This window comes from Macaca mulatta, chromosome 7, assembly GCF_049350105.2.
Source record: "Macaca mulatta isolate MMU2019108-1 chromosome 7, T2T-MMU8v2.0, whole genome shotgun sequence".
NCBI lineage: Eukaryota > Metazoa > Chordata > Mammalia > Primates > Cercopithecidae > Macaca > Macaca mulatta.
Window position 1 is genome coordinate 8,215,908 of NC_133412.1, and position 24,022 is coordinate 8,239,929.

General features: G+C 45.1%; 2 protein-coding genes across 11 annotated transcripts in view; one reads left to right on the forward strand and one right to left on the reverse strand.

Moving 5' to 3' along the window:
- MTMR10 (myotubularin related protein 10) overlaps window positions 1-5,144 on the forward strand; it is a 53,234-nt gene extending 48,090 nt beyond the window's left edge. The window contains exons 15-16 of the mRNA XM_001109855.5: window positions 1,084-1,266; window positions 2,084-5,144. Of these exons, the coding sequence (XP_001109855.4) occupies window positions 1,084-1,266; window positions 2,084-2,686 (786 nt within the window). The 3' untranslated portion in view covers window positions 2,687-5,144. The remainder of the gene's footprint in view (window positions 1-1,083; window positions 1,267-2,083) is intronic.
- Window positions 1,027-24,022, reverse strand: part of FAN1 (FANCD2 and FANCI associated nuclease 1) — a 40,636-nt gene continuing 17,640 nt past the window's right edge. For 5 of the 10 annotated variants that reach the window (XM_077939024.1, XM_077939027.1, XM_077939023.1 and 2 more), the window contains exons 8-15: window positions 22,936-23,055; window positions 19,673-19,837; window positions 19,034-19,184; window positions 16,329-16,432; window positions 15,591-15,785; window positions 14,834-14,962; window positions 6,766-6,940; window positions 1,027-2,590 (exon numbers count right to left, since the gene is read on the reverse strand). In XM_077939024.1, coding sequence (XP_077795150.1) covers window positions 6,803-6,940; window positions 14,834-14,962; window positions 15,591-15,785; window positions 16,329-16,432; window positions 19,034-19,184; window positions 19,673-19,837; window positions 22,936-23,055 — 1,002 coding nt within the window. In that variant the 3' untranslated portion in view covers window positions 1,027-2,590; window positions 6,766-6,802. Of the gene's footprint in view, window positions 2,591-6,690; window positions 6,941-14,833; window positions 14,963-15,590; window positions 15,786-16,328; window positions 16,433-19,033; window positions 19,185-19,672; window positions 19,838-22,935; window positions 23,056-24,022 lie in introns of those variants that run through there. The other 5 variants (XM_077939021.1, XM_077939022.1, XM_077939019.1 and 2 more) reach the window with 1 other exon arrangement.

A 24,022-nucleotide genomic window follows, 5' to 3' on the forward strand; every position in this document is an offset into this window, starting at 1 on the left:
CACTGTAGTAGGGAATGCCACCTGGCTGTGATGTAGTCATGGCCTCCTGACTGTCCTAATAACATTCATTGTTTGCCTTTTTAATAATTTCCAAGTGAATTCTTGGGGTTTTTTTTTTGGTAGAAAATTTGGAGAGTACTGAAAGGTAAGAACAAAGAATCAGACATCTCCCATCATCCAGCGACTCTGTGTCTGGGGTTATTTCCTCCAGGGAACTGTTGTGTATATGTTGCTGCGGTGGCCTGCTGCCGTCAATCAGCTGAGATGAGAGTCCTTTCTCCTCGTTGCTAAATGTGACTATGCTTCATAGAAATGGTCTGGACTGCCTTCCAGAGGAGCTCCTTGGCTTCCTCACAGTGAGGTGGTTGGCTGTCACCCTGTAGCTTTGTGTTACCTCAGTTTACTGCGGTGGGAAGCCAGATAACCAGGCTGTACCAGCCCAGAGTCCAGGCTAGAGGTGGGCTCCTGTGAAGAGGGGTCTCCTGTGTACATGGTCTCCATGGTTTTAGCCACATGCTAGGACCACAGGGGAGCTGATCCCTTCCTTCCTACTCCGAGTCTGTGGTCTATGATTTGAGATCACTGGCTCAATAAAGTGTCGCTCCCCACTTAGAAAGTAAGTTATAAAACTGGTGGCAGAGATTTCCATCCAAAAGTTTTGTTAATCCACTTACCAACAGGTAACTACTAAAATGTACTGATGGTGTGCTCATAAAAGTAAAATACTGTAATTATAGAAATAAATTCAACGTGTTTAAGACTTTCTAGTATCATGTTAGTGGAACTTCTCTTAATAACATTCTTATTGCCCAAAGGGCCCGGCTTCTTTGGGGTCCTAAGGCAGAGGGCACTTGAATAGCACACTCCTTGTTCAGGGGGACTGGGGGGCTTCTTGGAGCTCAAAAGCCAGGAACCTTTCTTGAAGTGAAAGTGCCGTTCTGGTGGGTTTTGAGGGCTGCAGTACAGAACATTTAACCTATATAATGATGAATGGCTCATCCGAAAAAAGGCATTCATGAGAAAATCTTTAGTTTTGCATATTTTCACAAATGTTCAAATATTTTATTTATTTTTTTTTTGCAGGAATTTGCTATAAGCAAAAATATCCAATTGGGTGACGAGAAGGGCTTACAGTTCCCCTCTGTTTGGGACTGGTCTCTCCAGTTTACAGCCAAGGACCGCACCCTCTTCCATAACCCCTTCTACGTTGGAAAGAGCACGCCTTGTGTACACAATGGCTCCGCGAAGTCTTTCAAACGGACAAAGGTAAAGCACAGCTAACAGAACCTGATGGTGGCTCACACGTAGCCAGACACATCTTTTTCAGAACACAGAGCATTAAAAATAAAGGCACTTCCAAGAGGAACACTGCCAATGCAGGTTTCCGAGGGGTCACTCCCTGTTTAACTCAAGTGACTGTATCCCAACTTTCTTCTTGGTGTCTGAGGCCCACAAAGTCTCAGTACCTGAGAGAGGGCAGACTGCGGCTCTGAGCCTGCAAGCCCCATTTACTGAAGCCCCACTTACCATTTCTTGGTGATTCAAGCCGCCACTGTGGCCGGGAATGCCACCTGGCTGTGATGCAGTCATGGCCTCCTGACTGCTGTATTCTTGTCCTAATTACATTCGTCGTTTGTCTTTTTAATAATTTCCAAATAAATTCTTGGGGTTTTTTTTGGTAGAAAATTTGGAGAGTACTGAAAGATACAGAACAAAGAATCAGACGTTTGGCCTCCTGACTGCCTCCATTCAGTTTGCCATTGTTCTTGATACAATCGGCCAGGTCTAGGGTTTTTGTAGCCCTCATCTTAGAACTTATCCTTAAGCAAATTAGTGGATAGGAGGTACTTTCATCCCTACCCCCATTCAGGCTGATGGCAATAGCCTAGGTAGAGTCAACACATAAAGTTTAATTCCAGGGGAGGAGGATTAGAATAAGGACTACAGAGGAAGGGAGGAAAATGTTCCTTGAGGCTGAAATTCCATTAATTTTTCATAGTATTGAGTTTACATTTGCCATTGCATCCTTACAATCTTTCTAAAAAGGGAAATCCCGGAACATAATAAAATCTCTTCTGTATAGAAAAACTACAGCTCCACACTAAGAGGAATGCCGTCTGCCTTAAAGAATGGAATCATCAGTGACCAAGAATTACTTCCAAGGAGAAATTCATTGATATTAAAACCAAAGCCAGATCCACCTCAGCAAACCAACAGCCAGAACAGTGATATGGAGCAATATTTTAGAGAATGGTTTTCCAAACCCGTCAACCTGCACGCTGTTATTCTGCCACGTGTCTCTGGAACACACATAAAACTATGGAAATTGTGCTACTTCCGCTGGGTTCCTGAGGCCCAGATCAGCCTGGGCGGCTCCATCACGGCCTTTCACAAGCTCTCCCTCCTGGCTGATGAAGTGGATGTGCTGAGCAGGATGCTGCGGCAGCAGCGCAGTGGCCCGCTGGAGGCCTGCTACGGGGAGCTGGGCCAGAGCAGGATGTACTTCAGAGCCAGCGGCCCGCACGACACCGACACCTCGGGGACGCCGGAGTTCCTCTCCTCCTCATTTCCATTTTCTCCTGTAGGGAATCTATGCAGACGGAGCATTTTAGGAACACCATTAAGCAAATTTTTAAGTGGGGCCAAAATATGGTTGTCTACTGAGACATTAGCAAATGAAGACTAAAATAGGGTGTTTTCTGAACATTTTGAGGGAAGCTGTCAACTTTTTCCTCTGAATTAAAATTGCTAACCTAGGCGTTTGAAGCTCTAATAACTTTATATGTAAGAATGATAGTTGGAATTTGCACTAATATTTAAAAACATGTTGAATCATGCTTCTTTCACACTTACTTTAAGAGAGATGTAAATTTTGTTCCTGTCCTCTTTCTGTCATTACAGGTCTGGCTCTTGTAACTGTGATCAAACTGTTCATGTTCTGTCTGCTACATTTTTTCTCCATCCATTTTTCCTGCTGCCTCCTGAAGGCTATCTGATAGCAACCCCAAGCAGCAGGCAACAGGAAAGTTAAGAAATTTGTGTTTCGTATCATGTTTAGGAACATCTGATAAAACCTCCAGCAGGTTTTAGGAAGTATCCATGTATATTTCTGGTTACTTTCTGTCATCTCTGATTGAACTCACCTGATGAAGGTTCAGTGCTCTGTGGACAGAATTTATTATTTTAGATCACCTTCTTCGGGACCTTCAATCACTGTGTTTTGAAATCATGAGTTTGCTTTTTTAACTTCATAGGGCTAACTTTAAAATGATATGCACTGTTAATTTTAAAGCATTTGCTGCAGATAATTAAACTTAGAAGTGCCTTTAAGATACAAATACTACAGAAGAAAATACAATTTCACTTTTTAAAATTGGGGTGTGAAAATCCCATTGCATATTGGAAATAGGCTTTTCATACTAAGCTTCGTAGCCAGGTGTCCCCAGAGTCTTGTTCCTCTGGACGCCACTGGGGAGTGGCCTGTGGGGTGCTGATTCCTGAGAGGTGCGTGCTGGAGACGGGAAAGTGCCATCTATGCCAAAACCCACCCTCACAAACAAGGCTTGCTGGGAGGCGTGCTGGGCTTGGCCGTCAGTATTTGCAGTGTGGTAAACTATTGCTGGCACTTCCCCTTGGAAATAACTAATGAGGTCACAAGTTGGGCACCTGTACAGATGTCCTTCTCTCATAGTTCCTAATGCTTAGGAATAAAGGAGAAATAAAAAAATAGAGTCTCTGAAAACACTGCCATTTGAATAGCGAGAGAAGTGCTCTCCCAAGCCCCAACTTTTGACAGCGAAGTTGAGGAGAATGAGGAGACACAGTTGTTTGCTTGATCTGAAACACTGTTTCCAAACTGTGTGACAAGAGCCTACCCACCACTGTAGAGGTCAAAGCTGAAGCTGCTTCCAGCAGTGAAATGAGGCACCACCTCCCCCACACTCCTCATTCCCTGCTTAAAACATGGATGCTTTCAAATTTGTTTCTTGAACTGCCATCCTAAGATACGGAAAATTTTTATAGTGAAGTGTCTAGTTAGCTTATTTCCTTTTCTAAAACAAGTGTTTTCAAGATAACTCTATTTTACCTATGTACTGAATAGCTGTTTCTATCTGAATTATTTGCCTTTTAAAAATTGATAATATCTCTGGATATAACAGAAGTTCTTATAAAATATCTTAAGAAATTCACTTTATGGGTAAACCCAAGGTTTTTGCCAACTTGCTGCCTAGAAAATAAGGGCTAGTTTCAGTTTATACAAATAGAATTATTAAACATTTTACAGTCCTTGATTGGAAACCAGACCCAATCTCTAACACCACAGCGTATCCTGCCATTGACAGTGTAATCACAATTCTCCCTTTTTCATTTAGCTGCTTTATTATTAATACTAAATGTTGGACTGAGCATTTTTCCCTCTGTAATTTTCTTCCCTCACATTTAACTCCTGTAGTATTTTATTGTTGTTAATTTACAGTTTAAAAATATTAGGTACTATTAGTAATGGTTAAAAATAGAAAAATGCGTATTTTTGTATAATCAAATGTAGTAAAATAGTTTTATTTTTGCTGGACAGTTGTTATATCATGATTATTGTGCCACATTTTATTGTGCATAATATGAAAAACAACTATGACAGCCTTCAGTCGGGCCAGGGTAAAGCTGCTTACCACCTCTGCCGTCAGAGGGACTCGTGGTGACAGCAGTGGTGTGGCCGCACACAGCACACTGGAGAGAGCGCAGCACCCCCGCTGCCCACCAGCAGAGCCCCTGCTGAGGGAACGCCGTGCAGATGCTGATGTGCTGGGTGAAATTTCTAGTATTGGACATAAAGGTGTACAGTGTCTTGCTGTTATTTTATGATGGAAACCCGATTTTGAAACCAAAAATATCTAACTTTATTTAAGGAAAGGATACTAATTTGTACTAACAGGGTGAAAGCTATTCACATCTGTCAACAAAATCTGCTTGCTGCAGTAGTAACTCAAGTGGTTCAAACTTGATTTCCTGAGAAAACTAAAACCTTTGTGCCTAAAACTGATGACTTGAGTTCAAGTGGGATGAGCAAGAAGATGTGTTATCTTGTTGTTCAACAGTAATGAATGTGAAGGAAATTTTGATGGCTTAATAAAATTTCCACAGCAGCTGTTTGTTGTTCTCAGTATGAAATCATCTACAGGAACACAGCGATGGAAGAGGTGAAGGCATCTTCTCCCATCCATACCTCTGCGTCATCCATGGGACATTCTGCTTGCCCTCTAGAGCCAGGTAGTGATCAGTAACTTTTTTAACAGCAGTTCGGAAGTGGCTAAAGTTAAGGGCATGTGGATATTGATGGATCATGCCCTAACTGGTCCTTCCATTCAATAAATATAAAAACTGGGAAGTAATATTCCCCCAAGAAGGCCTTAGAACAAGTCGAGAGACTGGGATCCCATTCCCTGACTCCTGGGCCTGGCACATGGATAAATCACCTTTCTACCACACCCCCTTAGCCAGCCTGAGACCCTCCCACATGGTGATGAGCAGCCCTGATTTGCCTTTACTGTCAACAGAGAAAATACCCCCGATCTAGTTATTAGGGATGGTCCCAGGGAGAAGGACAGTGAAGGACACGCCTTGATAAAGACTTCATTCCTTTCATGATCTGGGCCCAATCAGTAGAACAAGCATTTACATGTTATAAATCAACACAACTTCATGAGAATTTTTTAATTCCTAAAGAAATTGGAATTTAACTTTTCTGCCCTTAGATAATCATAAAACAAAGTTTAACAGCTAAATGTGTATAGGGCAGTAAAGAAAAACTTAGATAATATTTGAGAATCTTGGCTTCCCATATAATTAATTACTTGAAGGAAACATTGGTTATGCTACTTTTTAAATTTTTTTTTTTTGAGATGGAGTCTTGCTCTGTCACCAGGCTGGAGTGCAGTGGCGTGACCCTGGCTCGCTGCAACCTCTGCCTCCCGAGTTCAAGAGATTCTCCTGCCTCAGCTTCCGGAGTAGCTGGGACTACAGGCACCTGCCACCATGCCCAGCTAATTTTTTGTATTTTTAGTAGAGACGGGTTTCACCATGTTGGCCAGGATGGTCTCAATCTCTTGACCTCATGATGCGCCCGCCTTACTCAGCCTCCCAATGTGCCGGGATTACAGGCATGAGCCACCGCGCCCGGCCGCTAACTTTTTTATAAAAAAACCTAAAGATGAATCATCACTTGTTTTTGGGTTTTCCAGCTTTGTGCATGTCTAATCATACAGATGCATCCAGCTCCAAAAAGGGTCAACAAAGTTTTTCTCTTTTAAAAAAGTTCATTACCGGCTGGGTGCAGTGTGGCTCATGCCTATAATCCCAGAACTTTGGTAGGCCAAGGCGGGTGGATCAGTTGAGGTCAGAAGTTCCAGACTAACCTGGGCAACATGGTGAAACCCCATCTCTACTAAAAATACAAAAATTAGCTGGGTGTGGTGGCGCACACCTGCAGTCCCAGCTACTGGGGAACCTGAGGCAGGAGAATCGCTTGAACCTAGCAGGTGGAGGTTGCAGAGAGCCAAGATCACACCACTGCACTCCAGCCTGGGTGACACAGCGAGACTCCCTCTCGAAAAAAAAAAGTTTATTACCCACTGTGTGGAATCAATGAGTGTATTCAAGCAAACTGTTTTGTGATATACAGACACTATACAATGACAAGTCAAACTGTCAGGTTTATAATGGACAATAAAATTAAAACATGATGCTTTATACTCTTGAAAATCTTACATTAATGTATGACCAAATATCCCCAACTCCACAGCTTTTAGCTAAGGCTTTGGCTCTTAGCTCCAACTGCAACCACGTGGCAGACTTCTACTTCAGCCCCCAGCTTCTGCAGTTCCGCCAGCCAGATCATCTGCTTATGTGAAAGACGGTCATTGGGGCCTTTAACTTCCACCAGCTGGAAGGGAAATTTTTAAAAGTTACTAGTGTCTTACTGAATGAAAAGCCATTCAAGTAAGTTGTAGTTGTCAGTGACAACTACTTAAATGGCTCTTCTGCTCTCCCACTGTATTTGTAAGTATAACACAAATATACGGATGGTCGTTCACTTAAAATGGTTCACCTTAGGATTTTTTGACTTTAAAATGGTGCAAAAGTGATACACATTCAATAGAAACCATACTCTGAGTGTTGGTCTTTTCCCAGTATGATACTCCATGCCGGGCAGCAGCAGTGAGCCACAGCTCCCGGTCAGCCACATGATCATGAGGGTAACCAGTACTCTACGGCGTGCGGTGAGCTAGATGATTCTGCCCGACTGTAGGCTGATGCACGCATTCTGAGCACATTCAAGGTAGGCTAAGCTAAGCTATGAGGTTTGGTGGGATAAATATGTTAAATGCATTTTCAACTTACATTATTTTCAGTTGATGTGTAGGATTTATCAGGGCATAACTCCATCATAAGTTGAGGAGCGTCTGTAGCTAAGAAATTTATTCAGAAATTTTTCTATTCTGTAGAAACTAGACAGTTCTTCACAGAGGATGAGTAAACCGATTCTTAGTATAGCAAATGAAAAATTGTTTTAAAGCATGCACTGGATTTTACTTCCCTGCTTAAAACCCTCCAATTACTGTTATATTTTCAATTAAATCTAACCTTCTTGCCATGACCAGTCTCTTCCCTACCCCAAGGCCATCACTTCCACTTGCTACTTGCTCTTCCTGTGGCCTGGGACATTTCTCCCTGTTCTTGACATGCCTGACTTCTTATCTTTCAATGCTCAGCTTAAACTCATCTGGACAGGTCACAGCTCTGAGTATATCCTCCCTAGCACTTCTTTCATGGCATTCATAAGATAAAAATGTGTACTACATGTCATCTTCAAGAAGGCAGGAATTGTGTGTTTTGTTCACTACACATCACTAGACTTGAAGACAGCAATAAAAACTATTCTAGGTAAAGTATAGAAAAAAATTGTTTAAATATAGCATTCAGCAGCCTAACAGACGTTTAATTAAGAGTCCTCAAAGGAATGAGGAAAAAAAAAAAATACTTAAAGAAAAAATGGCCAAAAATTTTCCAAATTTGATGAAAACTATAAACCCAAAGATTCAAGAAAATCAGTGAATCCCAGGCACACAAATGTAACAGTTCCCTAGGAAATACCATGACTGTATAATCAGGGGATATAGTCAAAGCAGCCAGAATTTTTAAAGCCAGAGGGGAAAAAAAAAAAATTCTTCGATTGGAAACCATGCTAGTTAGAAGACAGTAGACTAATATTTTTAAAGTATTGAAAAATAACGCTCAACGTAGAATTCGTTGCCCAAAGAAAACATCTTTCAAAAACAAAGGTGAAATAAAGGCTAAGACATACAAAACCTAAATACAGTCATCCCTCAGTATCCACGGGGGGCTGGTTCAAGGACCCCATCTGTTACCAAAATCCATGGATGCTCCAGTCCCTGATACAATATGGCATAGCATTTGCATATTCTATGCACATCTTCTCATATACTTTAAATAATCTCTACTTATACCTAATATAATGTAAATGCTATGAAAATAGTTGTTATGCTCTTTTTATTTGTTTATTGTAGTTACTTTTTATTGTTTTTTTTTTCCAAGTAGTTTCAGTCCATGGTTTGTTGCATCTACAGAAGCAGAAACCATGGATACAGAGGGCTAACTACTGTAATTCATTACTAGCAGAACTTCCAGACATGGAAATTTTTTTTTTTTTTTTTTGAGACAAGGTCTCACTCTGTTGCCCAGGCTGGTGTACAGTGGTATGATCTCAGCTCACTGCAGCCTTGACCTCCCAGGCTCAAGCAGTTCTCTCACCTCAGCCTCCCAAGTAGCTGGGACTACAAGTGCATACCACCACACCCAGCTAATTTGTTCACCATTTTGTAGAGATGAGGTCTCACTGTGTTGCCCAAGCTGGTCTCCAACTCCTGAGCCCAAGCAATCCGCCCACCTCAGCCTCCCAAAGTGCTGGGATTACGGGCATGAAAGGAAATTCTTCAAGCAGGAGAATGAGACCACACAGAAATCTGGATCTATACAAAAGAATAACAAGCACTGGAAATGCTATCTACATGAGTAAATACAGACTCTTATTAATCAACTGTAGAAAGCAAAAATAATATAGAACATATAACACATAGAAGTAAAATACATGAAAACACCACAAAGGCTGAGAGGGAAGATATAAATATATATGATTGAAAGGTTCTTTTTACTCTACATTAAAGTGTGTATCACTTGAAGGTGGATAAGTTTAAGATATATAATATACATACTAATGCAACCACTTAAACACAATGAACCGTTACAGCTAACAAGCCAACAAAGCTATAAAATGCAATCTTTAAAAATAAGGCAGGGCCAGGCACTGTGGCTCATGCCTGCAATCCCAGCACTTAAGAGACCACGACAGGTGAACTGCTTGAGCCCAGGGGTTTGAGATCAGCCTGGGCAACATGGTGGAACCCCATCTCTAAAAAATACAAAAACTACAAAAATTAGCCAGGCACGGTGGCGTGCGCCTGTGATCCCAGCTACTCAGGAAAAAGACAAGGAACAAAAGAGTTCTGAGACAAAGAGAAAATAAGTATCAGGATTTAAAGCTAAGGATACCAATAATCAAATGTAAATGTTCCAAACACCCCATTAAAAGACAGAGGTTAAGTTGGATTCAAAAGTAAGACCCAACTATATGATGTCTACAAGAAATCCACATTAAAACTAAGATAAAATAGGTCAAAAGTAAAAGAATGGAAAAATGTATCATGTTAACATTAAACAAAAGAAGGCTGAAATGGCTACATGTTAACAATATCAGACAAAGTTGATTTCAGAGCAAAGATTACCAGGAGTAAAGGGGGGCCACTGCATAATGATGAGGGTAGACTCATGAAGAGGACATGACCCTCCTAAAAGTTTACACATCTTATAATAGACCTTCAAAATACATGAAGCAAATATTGATAGAAACGCAAGAAGAAATACACAAATCGGGCACGGTATACTGGTATACTCTCAGCATTCTGGGAGGCCAACGTGGAGCCCAGGAGTTCTGAGACCAGCCTGGGCAACATGATGGCACCCCATCTCTACAAAAAAAAAAAAAAAAATAGCTGGGCATGATGGTGGATGCCTATAGTTCCGGCTACTCAAGAGGCTGAGGCAGAAGAACTGCTTGAGCCTGGGAGATCAAGGCTGCAGTGATCCAGGATTGCACTGCTACTAGACTCCCATCTAGGTGACAGTGAGACTCTGTCTCAAAAGAAATACACGAATCCACAATTATAATCAGAGATGTCAATATTCTTCTCTCAATAATTTATAGAACAAGTAAATAAGAAATCAGTAAGGACACAGACAACTTAAACAACACTACCAACCAACTTGACCTAACTGACATTTAAAAATACTGCCCACAACAAATGCTGAACACACATTCTTTTCAAATACAAACAGAATATTCACCAGGGAAAACCATATTCCGGACCATAAAACAAGTCTCAACAAATTTAATGGGATTCAAATCATACAAAATATGTCCTCTGACTACAATGGAGTTAAATTACAAATCAATAGCAGAAAGATACCTGAAAATCTCTCGGGTGTTTGGAAATGTAAATGACTCACTTCTAAATAAGCCAAGGATCAAAAAAGAGTCAAAAGGGAAATCAGAAAGTATTGTGAACTGAATGAAAATGAAAACTACTACTAAATTTGTGAGGTTCAGATAAAGCAGCACTGAGAAGGAAATTGGGAGCACTAGCTAACTCTATTAGAAAAGAAGGTCTCAAAGCAATCACCATAGCTTCCACCTTAAGAAACTAGGAAATAAAAAAAAACAGGAAATCAAAAGCTGATTCTTTGAGAAAAATCAGTAAAATTGATAAACCTCCTGCCAGACTCATCTGGGAGAAACGACAGAAATTACCAATATCAGGAATAAGAGCATGACAGAGAGAAAGATTCTACAGATATTAAAATGCAATACACGGCTAGGTGCAGTGGCTCACACCTGTAATCCCCGCACTTTGGAAAGCCAAGGCGGGCAGATCACCTGAAGCCAGGAGTTCAAGACCAGCCTGGCCAACATAGCAAAACCTCATCTCTACTAAAAATCCAAAAATAAAAATTAAAACAATTATCCAGGCATGGTGGTGCACAGCTGTAATCCCAGCTACTAGGGAGGCTGAGGCACGAGAATCACTTGAACCCAGGAGGCGGAAGTTGCAGTGAGCTAACTCGCACTATTGCACTCCAGCCTGGGCGACAGAGCAAGACTCTGTCTCAAAAAAAAAAAAAAAAGAAAAAGAAAAGAAACAAATGTAAACAACTTTAAGACAATACTTAAATGAAATGGACAAATTCCTTGAAAGACACAAACTATCAAAGCGCAATCAAGAAGAAACAGATAATATGAACGGCCTTATGTTGTTTAAAAAGAAATTTAATTTACAGTTTCAAATTTTCCTCCCCCCAAAATCTCCAGACCCATACTGCTTCACTGGGGAATTCTATCAAATGTTTAGGGAATTATACTAATTCTACACCAACTATTCCATCCCATTCTGATGCCGGTATGACTCTGAAACCAAAACCCAATGGAGAGATTATAAGAAAAGAAAATTACAGCTCAATATCCTTCATGAACATATAAGCAAAAATTCTTAATTATTTTGCAAAATCAAAATCAACTCCCAACATTATATAAAAGGGATAATACATCATGACCAAGTGGGGTGTATTGGAGAAATGCAGGGTAGGTTTAAGGTTCAAAAACCAATGTAAATCACATGATTAATAAGTGTACTCAAGAGATAAATATGAGATAATAATGTCAATAGATTTTTTTAAGAAGTATTTGACAGAATCCCATCAATGCCTGATAAAAACTCTCAGAAAACTTGGATGTAAAGGGAAGTTCCTTAATATAATAAAAGATATCTGCGAAACATCTGCATCTAACATGATACTCAATAATGGAAGACTAAGTACCTTCCCCCAAGATTGGGAACCAGGCACGGACGTCCAGTCTCACCATTTACAGCCTATGCTTTCCTGGAGGTTCTAGCCAGTGCAATTGGGCCAGAAAAAGAAAAGAAAGGAACTAAGACTGGACAGGAAAAAGTAAAAATATCTTTATTAGCAGACAATCTGATTGTCAATGTAGAAAATCCAAGGAAATATACCAAAAAAAGCTCCAAGAACTACTAAGTACGCGTACCAAGTTTGCAGAATATAAGATCAATATACGGAATCAACTGTATTTCTTTTTTTTTTTTTGAGACGGAGTCTCACGCTGTTGCCCAGGCTGGAGTGCAGTGGCGCGATCTCGGCTCACTGCAAGCTCCGCCTCCCGGGTTCCCGCCATTCTCCTGCCTCAGCCTCCTGAGTAGCTGGGACTACAGGCGCCCACCACCGCGCCCGGCTAATTTTTTGTATTTTTAGTAGAGACGGGGTTTCACTGTGGTCTCGATCTCCTGACCTTGTGATCCGCCCGCCTCGGCCTCCCAAAGTGCTGGGATTACAGGCTTGAGCCACCGCGCCCGGCCGAATCAACTGTATTTCTACACAGAGCAGCAAACAACTGGAAATTGAAACTTTTAAAAACGATACTGTTTAAATAGCATAAAAAATATGAAGTACTTAGGGAACAATCTGACAAAAGATATGCAAGAACTCTACATTGAAAACTAAAAACACTGCAAAAAGAATAAGGAAAATCTAAGTAAATGGCGATATATACCATGTTCACTCATCAAAATAGTACTGTTAAGATACCAATTCTTCTCAGATGGTCTACGGATTCAAAGGAATTCCAATTAAAATCTCAGCTGGCTTTTTTTTTTTTTTTTTTTTTTTTGAGATGGAGCCTCGCTCTGTCACCCAGGCTGGAGTGCAGTGGCACAATCTTGGCTCACTGCAACCTCTGCCTCCTGGGTTCAAGCAATTCTCCTTCCTCAGCCTCCCGAGTAGCTGGGACTACAGGCGCCCGCCACCATGCCTGGCTCATTTTTTGTCTTTTTAGTAGAGACGGGGTTTCACCAGGTTAGCCAGGATGGTCTCCATCTCCTGACCTCGTGATCTGCCCGCCTCGGCCTCCCAAAGTGCTGGGATGACAGGCGTGAGTCACCGCGCCCAGCTGGCTTTTTTTTTTTTTCCCTTGGAAATTTAAAATTTGATTTTATACTCTTTGGGAGGCCAAGACGGACGGATCACGAGGTCAGGAGATCGAGACCATCCTGGCTAACACGGTGAAACCCTGTCTCTACTAAAAATACAAAAACTTGCCGGGCGCGTTGGCTCAAGCCTGTAATCCCAGCACTTTGGGAGGCCGAGACGGGCGGATCACGAGGTCAGGAGATCGAGACCATCCTGGCTAACACGGTGAAACCCCGTCTCTACTAAAAAATACAAAAAAACTAGCCGGGCGAGGTGGCGGCGCCTGTAGTCCCAGCTACTCGGGAGGCTGAGCCAGGAGAATGGCGTGAACCCAGGAGGCGGAGCTTGCAGTGAGCCGAGATCGCGCCACTGCACTCCAGCCTGGGTGACAAAGCGAGACTCCGTCTCAAAAAAAAAAAATTGATTTTATAATTCAAATAAAAATGCAAGAGAGCCAAAACAACTCTGAAAAACAAGTCATTAGAGGACTTAAACTACCTGACTCCGAGATTTATCGAAAGCTACAATAATCAAGAAATACAGACAAACAGATCAGTGGAACTGAAGAGTGTCCAGAAACAGACGCACATATATATGGGTTAGATTTTTGACGATATAGAGGCAATTCAGTGGGAGCAGCATGGTCTTCTCGACACATGGAGTGGGAAAAAGTGGACATCCCGCGCCACAAATGAAGCCCAGTCCATGCCCCACACTGTATACAAACGGTACCTCAAATGATCATAAAACTAAATGTGAAACCTAAAACTATAACGCTTCTGGAAGAAAACAAAGGAGAAACTCTTTGTGACCTCGGATTAGGCAAGTATTTCTGACATCTGACACCAAAAGCATGATCCACTAGAGAACAAATAAGTTGGATTTTGTCAAACTTTAAAATCTCTGCTCTTCAAAAGACACTATTAAGAAAATGAAAAGATAAGCCATAGACTGGGATGAAATATAACTGATAAAGGACTTGTATCCAGAATATGTAATTTTTCCATCTCAAACTCAATAATGAGAAATCACCAGCGATGGGCAGCAGGGCTGGGCTAGTGGACAGTATTCAAGGAAGTGTTCATTCTGAGCTTTTTAAAAAAATGTTTCTGGGTACATAGTAGGGGTATATATTTATGGGGTACAATATTTATGGGGTACATGAGATGTTTTGATACAGGCATGCAATGTGAACTAAGCATGTCAAGGGGAATGGGGTATCCATCCCCTCAAGCATTTATCCTTTGAGTTACAATCAATCCATTATATTCTTTAAGTCATTTTAAAATGCACAATTATTGGTAAGCTTCTCAAATAGCTCCTGGCGTCCACACCCTGTGTGACCCCCTCCCTCTGAGTGTCAGCTGGACTAGAGACTCGTTCCTAACCACAGAATACAGCAGGAGTGACGGAACCTCACTTTCACATCAAGTCATAAGAGATGGAGCTCTGTCTTGCTCACACCATGGGGCTCCTCTCACCCGCCTGCTCTGATGAAGCCAGTCGCAGGGGAGAGGACAACAGGAACCCAGGCCCTCGGCCCAGAAGTTCTCAAGGAGTTCAGTCTTGCCAACAGCCACTCAAGAAATGCCTATTTGCGGCCTCCGATTCATTTGCGAATAAGGTCACCAACAAGACTTTCCATTCTGGCTCCACTGACCTTAAAGCGATGGCTCTGGGAGTTCCACACCACCAGGTCGGGGAGGCCCCCTCGGCAGTGCCGGAAGTCAGCAGCCAGGCGCCTGCACACACCACTGAGCACAGGGCCCCCCAGGCAGGAGACAAGATCCTGAACACAAAACAGGGACAGTTAGCCACTTCCCTCGTGACAGAGAATGGAAATAGGCTACAGGGATCACGAGACGGAGAAAAGCTCAGTGTGTATGTAATTCAGTGCACATGGATCCCAGGCCCACCAAGCACTGTTCTGCTGCTTGTACTGGAGCCACAGAGCCATGGCTGGAATCCCACTGGCAAGTGGTGGGTGACTGGTCCTCCTGTGGTCAGTTTCCAGGCTTCTGCCAGTGTGGCCATGCTGGGGAGCGCTGAGGAAAAGGGATGTGGAGGATGCACTCAAGAACATGACGGCACGGCCTCACAGAGCGCAGCAGTTGAAGGAACACGGGAGGTAGCCTCCCTGCCTCAGCCACAGGGCAGGCCAAAGAAAGCTGTCAACTCAGGGGTGGCAAAGGCATAGCTGGGGCTTTTCTAACACCCTCGTATGTTTCCATCACTAACAGTGGTATCGGGGCCGGGGAGATAGGGTATTCTCATATATATATATATATGTATATATGCACACACATGCACATATTTACATATACACACGTGTGTGTGTTTTGATAAAGTTGCTGAAAAGACAGCACTGGGGCGGCGTTACTTTCTGAGCAAATCCTGCCATGCAGGTGAACCATTACCTGAGCTTGCTGAAGAGACGTGAAGCGATCCCAGCTGACAAGGGAAGCCACTCTGCCCTCCTGCTCCTGCCACGTGGCTGCCACCCAGGCCCGCAGGCTCTCCGCGGGGGCATCATGAATCAGCTGCAGCCTGGCCTCGAGGGCCGGGCGTCTGCTTGCGAAGAAGCTGTCTGTGCACAAGTCCAAGGGGAACGCCTGTGTCACAGGGAAAGCAAGCTGTCACACTGTGCCTGCAGACAGCTGTGTTCACCAGAGGACTAGTCAGTGCCTACGAAACTTGGAAACCGGCCAACCAACTGATACATTCTCTCTCTCAAAAGACAAGTCAAAGTTAATTGATATAAAACAATTTACTAAACTTGTTTTTTAGAGTAATAATTTGCAAAAACAGCTTTTCGCTGAGCTGGCTGGACCTCTGAGCAGGCAGATGTGTCCATGTCTGTGAGATCCTTGCAACAGTGCCTGCGACACGGCAGGTGCTTGGGAGGGCTGACGCTGACGCTACTTTATACCAAAGGTCTAAATATAAGGTGGAAGCTAAAGTTTAAAACTTCATATACGTACATCTTAAATTCTATTAATCAGATTTTAAAAATAAGTTATCACCTTGACCTGTGGATGGCCCAAAGGACCGTAACAGAGATGGTTTCTGCTGGCTGTGGACACACGGTGCCCAGGTGGGCGTGAGCCATGGATGTGTGTGGAAGGACCTCCTCGTGGGGCAGGGGCACTGAGTACCTGACAGGCATTTCTGAAGACATCCGGAATCCCATCCATGAAGATGATGTCCCACAGGAGGAGGCCACACAGAGTGCTGAAGGTGGACCCTTCGCCATGAATCCCTAAGGTCACACACACGAAAAAAAAAAAGTTTTATCTGTCTCTTCCAAAACACCACCATAACCTACTGCACACTCCATTTCAAGAAAATAATAGAAATATTTCAGATTCAGAAGCAAATCCTGTTTTTATGCCATTCCCAGCTCATTTTATACAGTATATATACAGAGCCTTAAAGGCAAAAATCTTAATAATCATAGAGAAATTCAAATGAACATTTCAGTCACAAAGCAGTGGTTCTCAAACTTTAGTGAATAATCTAAGAAACATGTTTAAAAGAAAAATAAGCAGATACCCTCCTCAGGCTCCGAAGGCTGGGACTTAGCAGGGCTGGGCTGACACTGAATCCCCATGCAGGCCCTGGCGCAGGAGGTCCCTGGCCACCCCTGAAGAAATGCTTCCCTGAGGGGACCTCCCAGGAGGCCGGCAGCAGCCACCTCCATTCTTGGCCTCAGCAGGTGCTGCTCTGATGCACCTCGTCCCCCGGGCACTACACTGCCCTAGCCCAGTGCTTCCAATAGTCAAGGCTTTTATAGAGACCTCTGGCCTTAAAGACCACCCACTTCAGTCCCCCTCATCGTGTCACACAAATGTTTTACTGACTGGGAGATGACTTGAGAGACAGAAGTCAGGTGCTGAGGGCACAGAGTCAGAGACAAGATCTGGTGTGGGATGAAGGGCTCAGCCTTGGCACAGCACACGGACCCGTGTCCCTGAGCAAGCCCCAGCTCATCCAGCTGCCCTCCAAGCCCATGCTTCTCTGCACATCAGCACACCCGACAAGGGGGGAGGCCGCACGGATGCCTCTCCCCACAGGACCACTGGCCAGAGGAGGTGCTGACCACCGGAGCCCCATCCTGACACGCCAGTACTGGCAGCGAAGCTCCTGTGGCTCGTCCCACCTTGACATGTACAGGCCCCAGCCCACCTGCACCAGACCACAGTGAGCGGGGTCGGGGCGCCGTGAGAGCAGAGAGCAGGCAGCCACGGCCTGTCACGCCTGCCGGGGTCACCTCTGTCCTGCGCTTCTGAGGCTGTGCTGCTCTGTCCTGGCTTCCTCAGTTCTAGCTCCTAATCCCTGCAGCCCGTCTCGGGGATGCAAAAGGACAGTGGTTCACTCAGGGCTCCTGGCTGTTGCCAAGTCTCCCAGGAGGACTTTTCTTCCTAGAACACTTCATGCTCTTTCCCAGCCAGGAGTGGAGCTGGGACCTGATTTCCAGTCAGCCTTCCGTCCTGCTGAATACACTGATGATCAGGCAGGAATAGAGAGGCTAGATCATTTCTGACCTCCTTTTTGTTTGTTTTGTTTTGTTTTGAGACAGGGTCCCACTCTGTCACCCAGGCTGGAGTGGAGTGGCAGTCTGGGCTCACTGCAGCCTTGACCTCCAGAGGTCAAGAGATCCTCCCACCTCCATCTTCAGAGTTCAAGTGATCCTCCTGCCTCAGCCTCTCAAAGTGCTGGGATTACAAGTGTAAGCTACCATGCCTGGTTCGTTCCTTAACTCCTAAGAGGTCCCTGCTGTGCGTTTGTGTTATAAGTGAAATCATTTTTGATGCAGTCCTTCTGAGTAATTCAGAAATCACCTCCCGGAAGAGGCTGAGATCGCTCTGACACAAAATTCCCTGTGGCATAAAGCCTGGCAGCCAGAGTTCAGCTCAGTTTCACTGCATTGATTTTAATCAGGGAAAAATAGTTTCTACTCTGGGAAAGGAATCGTGTGTTTTTCAGGCTCATGGCTCAACTGCAAGCATTTCAGCGCTCCCACGTCCCAGCCTGCTTCCTCCTCCAGCAAGTGTCCAGTTTCCACATCTCTTGGGGCCTTGAACGGGCATTCTCTTCTTCTATTTCTAACCGTTTCAGGCCTACTGTATCTCTCTGTCTTCACTGGCATTTGCAAGTCTTCCCCAATAGCATCACCCTTCCCTGTAAGTAATAAAGATATTATGTAGATAAATCTCAACACTCATCAGAAAGAACCCGGGCTTTGTAAACTCCTATCTTGTAGTTGTCTTTCTATAGTACTTGTTAATCTTCTGAACACTCAGGGAATACTGAAATCATGTCCTGATTTTCACACATTTGAAAATACCAGTGTTTTTAACACTGCTAACCCTACAGCCCGGGCACAGGGAGAGTCCTGCCAGACGCAAAGGGCGGAAGGCTCAGTGGCTGTTCCCAAAAGCTACTAGCATGGGCCGCAGGGCCCCTGAGAGGGTATCTGGGGCCAGCTTCTAAAATCCCAGGGGAAGGGGCAGGAGACAACAGAAGGAAGACTGAATGGAACTGGGTGGGCCATGGGGTTGAGCACACTGCCCGCCCCCCGGCCCCGACTTCTGTACAAAAGCTTGTGCAGTATCTTCCATAACAAGAAGTTTTTATAAAAGAAAAAAAGATCAGAGCCAGGCCCTGTGGGACAACTACCCCGACCTACTCCCTATCATTGATAAGGCGTAGAATGGGAAGAAGACATCCCCAGCCCACAGCATCTTCCACTGTGAACAGAGGACGGAGAGAGGACCGCAGCCCACCGCTGACAGCCCATCCAGTGCTGCTGCTCATCCACCCAGGGCCGGATGCCACGAGAGGAAGCCTGCTCAGTTACCCTGGTCAAAGCCGCTGCGTCTGTAATGAGCCAGTGCCAGTTCCTCCACGGAGCACAGGACCGTGGTGGGGTCAGCGGCCTCCCCGGCCTCCATCACAAACACAGACTTGCCCATTCCACGCTGCGGGCACAGCCTGCCTGTGATGGTCACCTGAAACAGCAGCAGAAGAACATCTGTTAGCCTCAGGTCAGCAAAAGTCCCTGAAAACCTGCCTCTAGCATCCCAAGGACTGACCTCCCTAACCACAAAGCCAGTCACTAGCAGAGCACACAGCGTGGGGCTCACACACGCACACCTGCGGGGATGCGAGAGCTCGCTGGCCGGCCCTGGGAGAGCCTCAACCACCAGAACTGCTCTACAGGCCCCCAACGAGTAAATGAAACTAGCAGATGCTGAGAGGCCCCATTCAGGAGATCTGTCACTCAACCCAGGGTGTGACACCCAGCAGCCAAGTCTCCTCAGGGAGGAGGGCGACGGGGAGACTGGGAGCAATGGCCACACAGCCGTCTGGAACGAGTTTTAGATGATTCCGAGTCTAACAGAAAACACACACTCAAAACAACTCTTAGGTTGCTTCTGCTCCAGAAAAACCAGGCACACACGCCCAAGTCCAAAGCACCCAAAGGCTCTTTCCTCACGTGTTTCACATCTTGCACAGCCATTTCTGGGAGCTGCTGGAAGAGGCGCCTGAACTTTTTACAGCTCGGAGACTCCCGCAGGCGCACGGCTCGCTGATAGAGTGAAAGGCGGTGTCCCGTTCTGACTTCCGGATCCGCCAGCCCCTCTGTGATGCACTTGATAGTCTGGCAGAGAGCATGGCCACACATCAGGCTCCTAGAAAACCCCACGGCAGCTTCCATGCATTTAGTTTGACAGAAAAGCCCACTGTTTATTATTGAATTTTGCTGATTAGCAAATAAGCAAACAGCACCTCTAGAGATTTAGGCTGTTTCCTTAGATCTTATTTTGATGCTTTCAATGCATCCGGCAACCAGAGCCTTCGCAGTCAACGTGCTGGAGCGTGACTGGGCTGTAATCCAGGTGGACTGCGGATCCCAGCAGCCGCCCCTCACAAAGGGTGTGAACTTCAGGGATGCCTGACTTTACAGGAAAACTTGGCTCAGTGGTTCTCAGGACATCACCTAGGCAGCTTTGCAGGAAAACATGTGTCCCACCCCGGATCCACACAATGAGAACCTCCAGAGCAGGAGCCCAGCCGTGGGGGGGCGGGGAGGGGGGGGCACATCAAAGCTCCAGGTGAATCTCATATGCAGTCAGGCACCATGGAGCTGCTTCAGATTCCTTATTTACAGGGACAGGAGCCAAAGGTCTGGAGGAGTTACAAGTATTTCCCAAGGCGATTCAGAGTTGGACAAATCAACAAACAAATACAGAAAGCCACAAGGAGATACCACTTCACACTTACTAGGATGGCTATCATCAGAAACATGGAAAGTAAGTGCTGGCAAAGAGGTAGAGAAACCGGAACCCTCACACATTGCTGGTGGGAATGTGAAACTGGTGTAAACACTGAAAAACAGTTCCGCCACTCCTCAAAAAACTCAACACAGAATCACCCCAGGACCCAGCAATTCCACGCTAAGGTATTCCCAAAGGAACCGAAAGCAGGGTCTGAAACAGGTTCATGCAGCACTCTTAAAAATGGCTGAAATTGGCCGGGCGCGGTGGCTCACGCCTGTAATCCCAGCACTTTGGGAGGCCGAGGCGGGCGGATCACAAGGTCAGGAGATCGAGACCACGGTGAAACCCCATCTCTACTAAAAATACAAAAAATTAGCCGGGCGCGGTTGTGGGTGCCTGTAGTCCCAGCTACTCGGGAGGCTGAGGCAGGAGAATGGCGTGAACCCGGGAGGCGGAGCTTGCAGTGAGCCGAGATCGCGCCACTGCACTCCAGCCTGGGCGACAGAGCGAGACTCCGTCTCAAAAAAAAAAAAAAAAAAAAAAAAATGGCTGAAAAGGTGGAAGGAACCCAGCGTCCATCGACCGATGAGTGGCTCGGAAAATGTGGTATCAGATGCTACAGTGGAAGTGTGTTCGGCCTGGAAAAGGAACGGAGGCCTGACACGTGCCACGATGCGGGTGAAGCTCAGAAACATGATGCTGAGCAAAATACCCCAGATGCAAAACCACAAATATCGTAGGATTCCACTTCAATGAAATGAATGAAATGAACGGCACAGTCACAGGCACAAAAAGTAGATGAGAGGTCACCAGGGCTGGGGGAAGGGAAAGCGGAGCGTAGTTGCCTAATGGCTGCCGTGTATCTGTTTGGAGTGATCAGTGGAGAGGCAGTGGTCACACGTTGTGAGTACCATGAATGCCACTGAACTGTACACCTAAAAATGGCTAAAATTTGCCAAATTTTAGGGATGTTAAATTTATTTTACCACGACAGAAACATAAAAAGTGAAAGAAAAATAAAATCCAAGAAATTGAAAATCAGTGAAGGCTCAAGCCATCCGGAGTTGGGTGGCTGAAAGGAATGAAGATGGGAGAATGAGACTCTGAAGGGCACCCTGTTCGCTGGCAGAAGACGGTGCCGGGCAGCAGCAGCCTGGCCTCGGAAAGGGAGGGCCCAGCTGGCTCCACCTCTGCCCTGGCCAGGCCTGGGCTGGCTGCAGGGCACTTTGCAGGAACAAGCACTCAGCGAGGAGATCAACTTCCTTGGAGACTGAGGTAAAGATGAAAGAACACTAATGAAATAATAAGAGCTGTGAGTGTGACCAGTAAGACCTCTGGGAACAGGTTAGGAGGAACTAGGCTTAGCTCAAATCTCAAAAATAAGCTCAGTGGCTTGTCTACCCCCTAGCAGAACTGTGAACGGAGGGGAAATCTGTACTCTCTTGAACTTTTATTTCATTGAAAGAAAGGTGACAAACACAAGCTTTCTCCTTCTGTATTTGGTTCTGGGCTACCAGATGCTTTCTCTTGCTATTTCAGCCTCAGTAAACACCGAGTGGTAAGGAAGCCCCACGCCCTCCTCCATGAGAGGAAATAGCTTTACTGGCTCTTTCCCTGATACTTTAGGTAACAAGGCACTTTTTCAGTTTACGGCAATAAAAACAAGATGTCATATTTCCTATCCCGTGGTCATTTTTTTCCACCCCTACATCACCCCGATTCACTTAATGGGCCACTGAAAAAATCAAAAGCTCCCAGAGGCACAGTCCCCTCCATTCAACTCAAATGCAAGGCTGGAAGAGAGACAGGGTGGGGCCTGCTGGCGGCCACACAAAGAACCACTGTTGCTGCCTAGCCCAGAGGCACAGGCTCTGCGGCGTCACCCTGCCTGCCTGCAGTGGCCACAGAATCCCTGCGCTTCCAAGTGCCCCCAAGGTCGCCACCACAGGGAGCACTGGTGCCTGCTCAAGGTCAAACAGCGCTTCCCAATGGCAGAGCCAAACACCTCACAGAAGCACAGAGTCACGAATAAAGGACCTGCAGTAAGACAAGGAAAGGAACGATTTCTCGCCAATCTTTCTACCTGGAGACCTGAAGACCCTGTGCCACAAATGAACAAAGTCACCATTTCCAAAACAAACGCCTTCCTTGAAGGCACTTGCTGACGGCTGAGTCGTCGGACTCTCCGTCTCCCTTAATTCCTAGATCCTGACTCCTAAATCCCAGCACAGAGTCCACAGCCGGCCCATCTCGCCAATCAGCGGAGAGAAGACAAAAGTTTCCGTCGCCCAGGCTGAAGCCTCTGTGCTCAGGCTGCGCTGGCATCCCTGGCATTTTGGGGTTGGAAGAACACAGACAAAAGAAGAATGTTAACAAACGAAATACATGTTGTAAGATTTTAAGGCATTTAAGTTTGCCATATTTTAAAAGCTGATTCCAAAATGAAAAGGCATTTCAGGTGTGTTTCATTACTGAGTACCGGTTCCAGGCGCTTCAAGTGCTGGTGTAAGTTCAGGGCCAGTCGATCCCACCACCGGCCTCTGCTGTCAGGACAGTAAATTCTCTGAGACAAAAGGCTTTCAAGTTCTCTGACGGCTTCCTATTGCAACAATAACAAAGAAAGCTCGTTAGATTCACAAAAAATCCAGCTGTAATGACATTTACAAGCCCATAGGATTGGTAAAGCCTATTTATAATGCGTATCTTTCCATTCTACAATGAGGCCAAGGACCCGGAACTGACAGGACAGGGACTTTGAGGTGCCTTCTGGAGTGGGTGTGAGTTCCCTGAGGCATCCTTACTTTTCACCGGGTCCCTGCCGGCTGGCACTGGGGTACAGACATCTGTGAGTGCTGCAGAATGTTCTCTGCAAACCAGTCAACCAGTGCAGAGTCACACAGAGTCAAGCTCCAGGCAGCTGAGCACTGGTCACAGCTGGCAAACCCACATACTTCTGGGAACACAGTAGGTCACAGGACCAACTGCAAGAGGGATTTGGGGTAGGCAGGAAAGGAATTAGGGGTGTCCTCATACAAACACTTCAACTCAACAGGGAGACTCTCTGGTCTTAGATTATGTACAGACTGTTCGGTCATTCTGTTTGTTCATCCTCTGTGGCTCATGGACGTCTTTGCAATATGGAATGATTTACCCCAAAAAAATGCATAAACCCCCATACACATGCAAGTTTGAGATTCACAGATTTCCCCAAAGCCCACCCATCGATCCCCCGGGATGCACAGACCACACGCCAAGAACCCAGCTTCGCACATCCTCTTTGTAAGATCCCATTTTCTTTTCTTGTTGTTTTTCATACGTATATTTTTGACCATGCCTGGTCTGGAGATAACATTTTCAATATAGAAATATCAAACACAACATAAGTGAAATCTAGCAATTTCACAAAGTTTAGTATAAGGATATGACAGATTTCTGATTTGTGATTATAAATTATCTCCAGACAATCCATGAGAGCTGACAGGGAAGAGTAAGGAAACGGGAGATTTCTCCCTCAGGGATTTCTGGGACCTCCCAAGTCTCACACGGAGTTCTGAAAAAGACTCAGG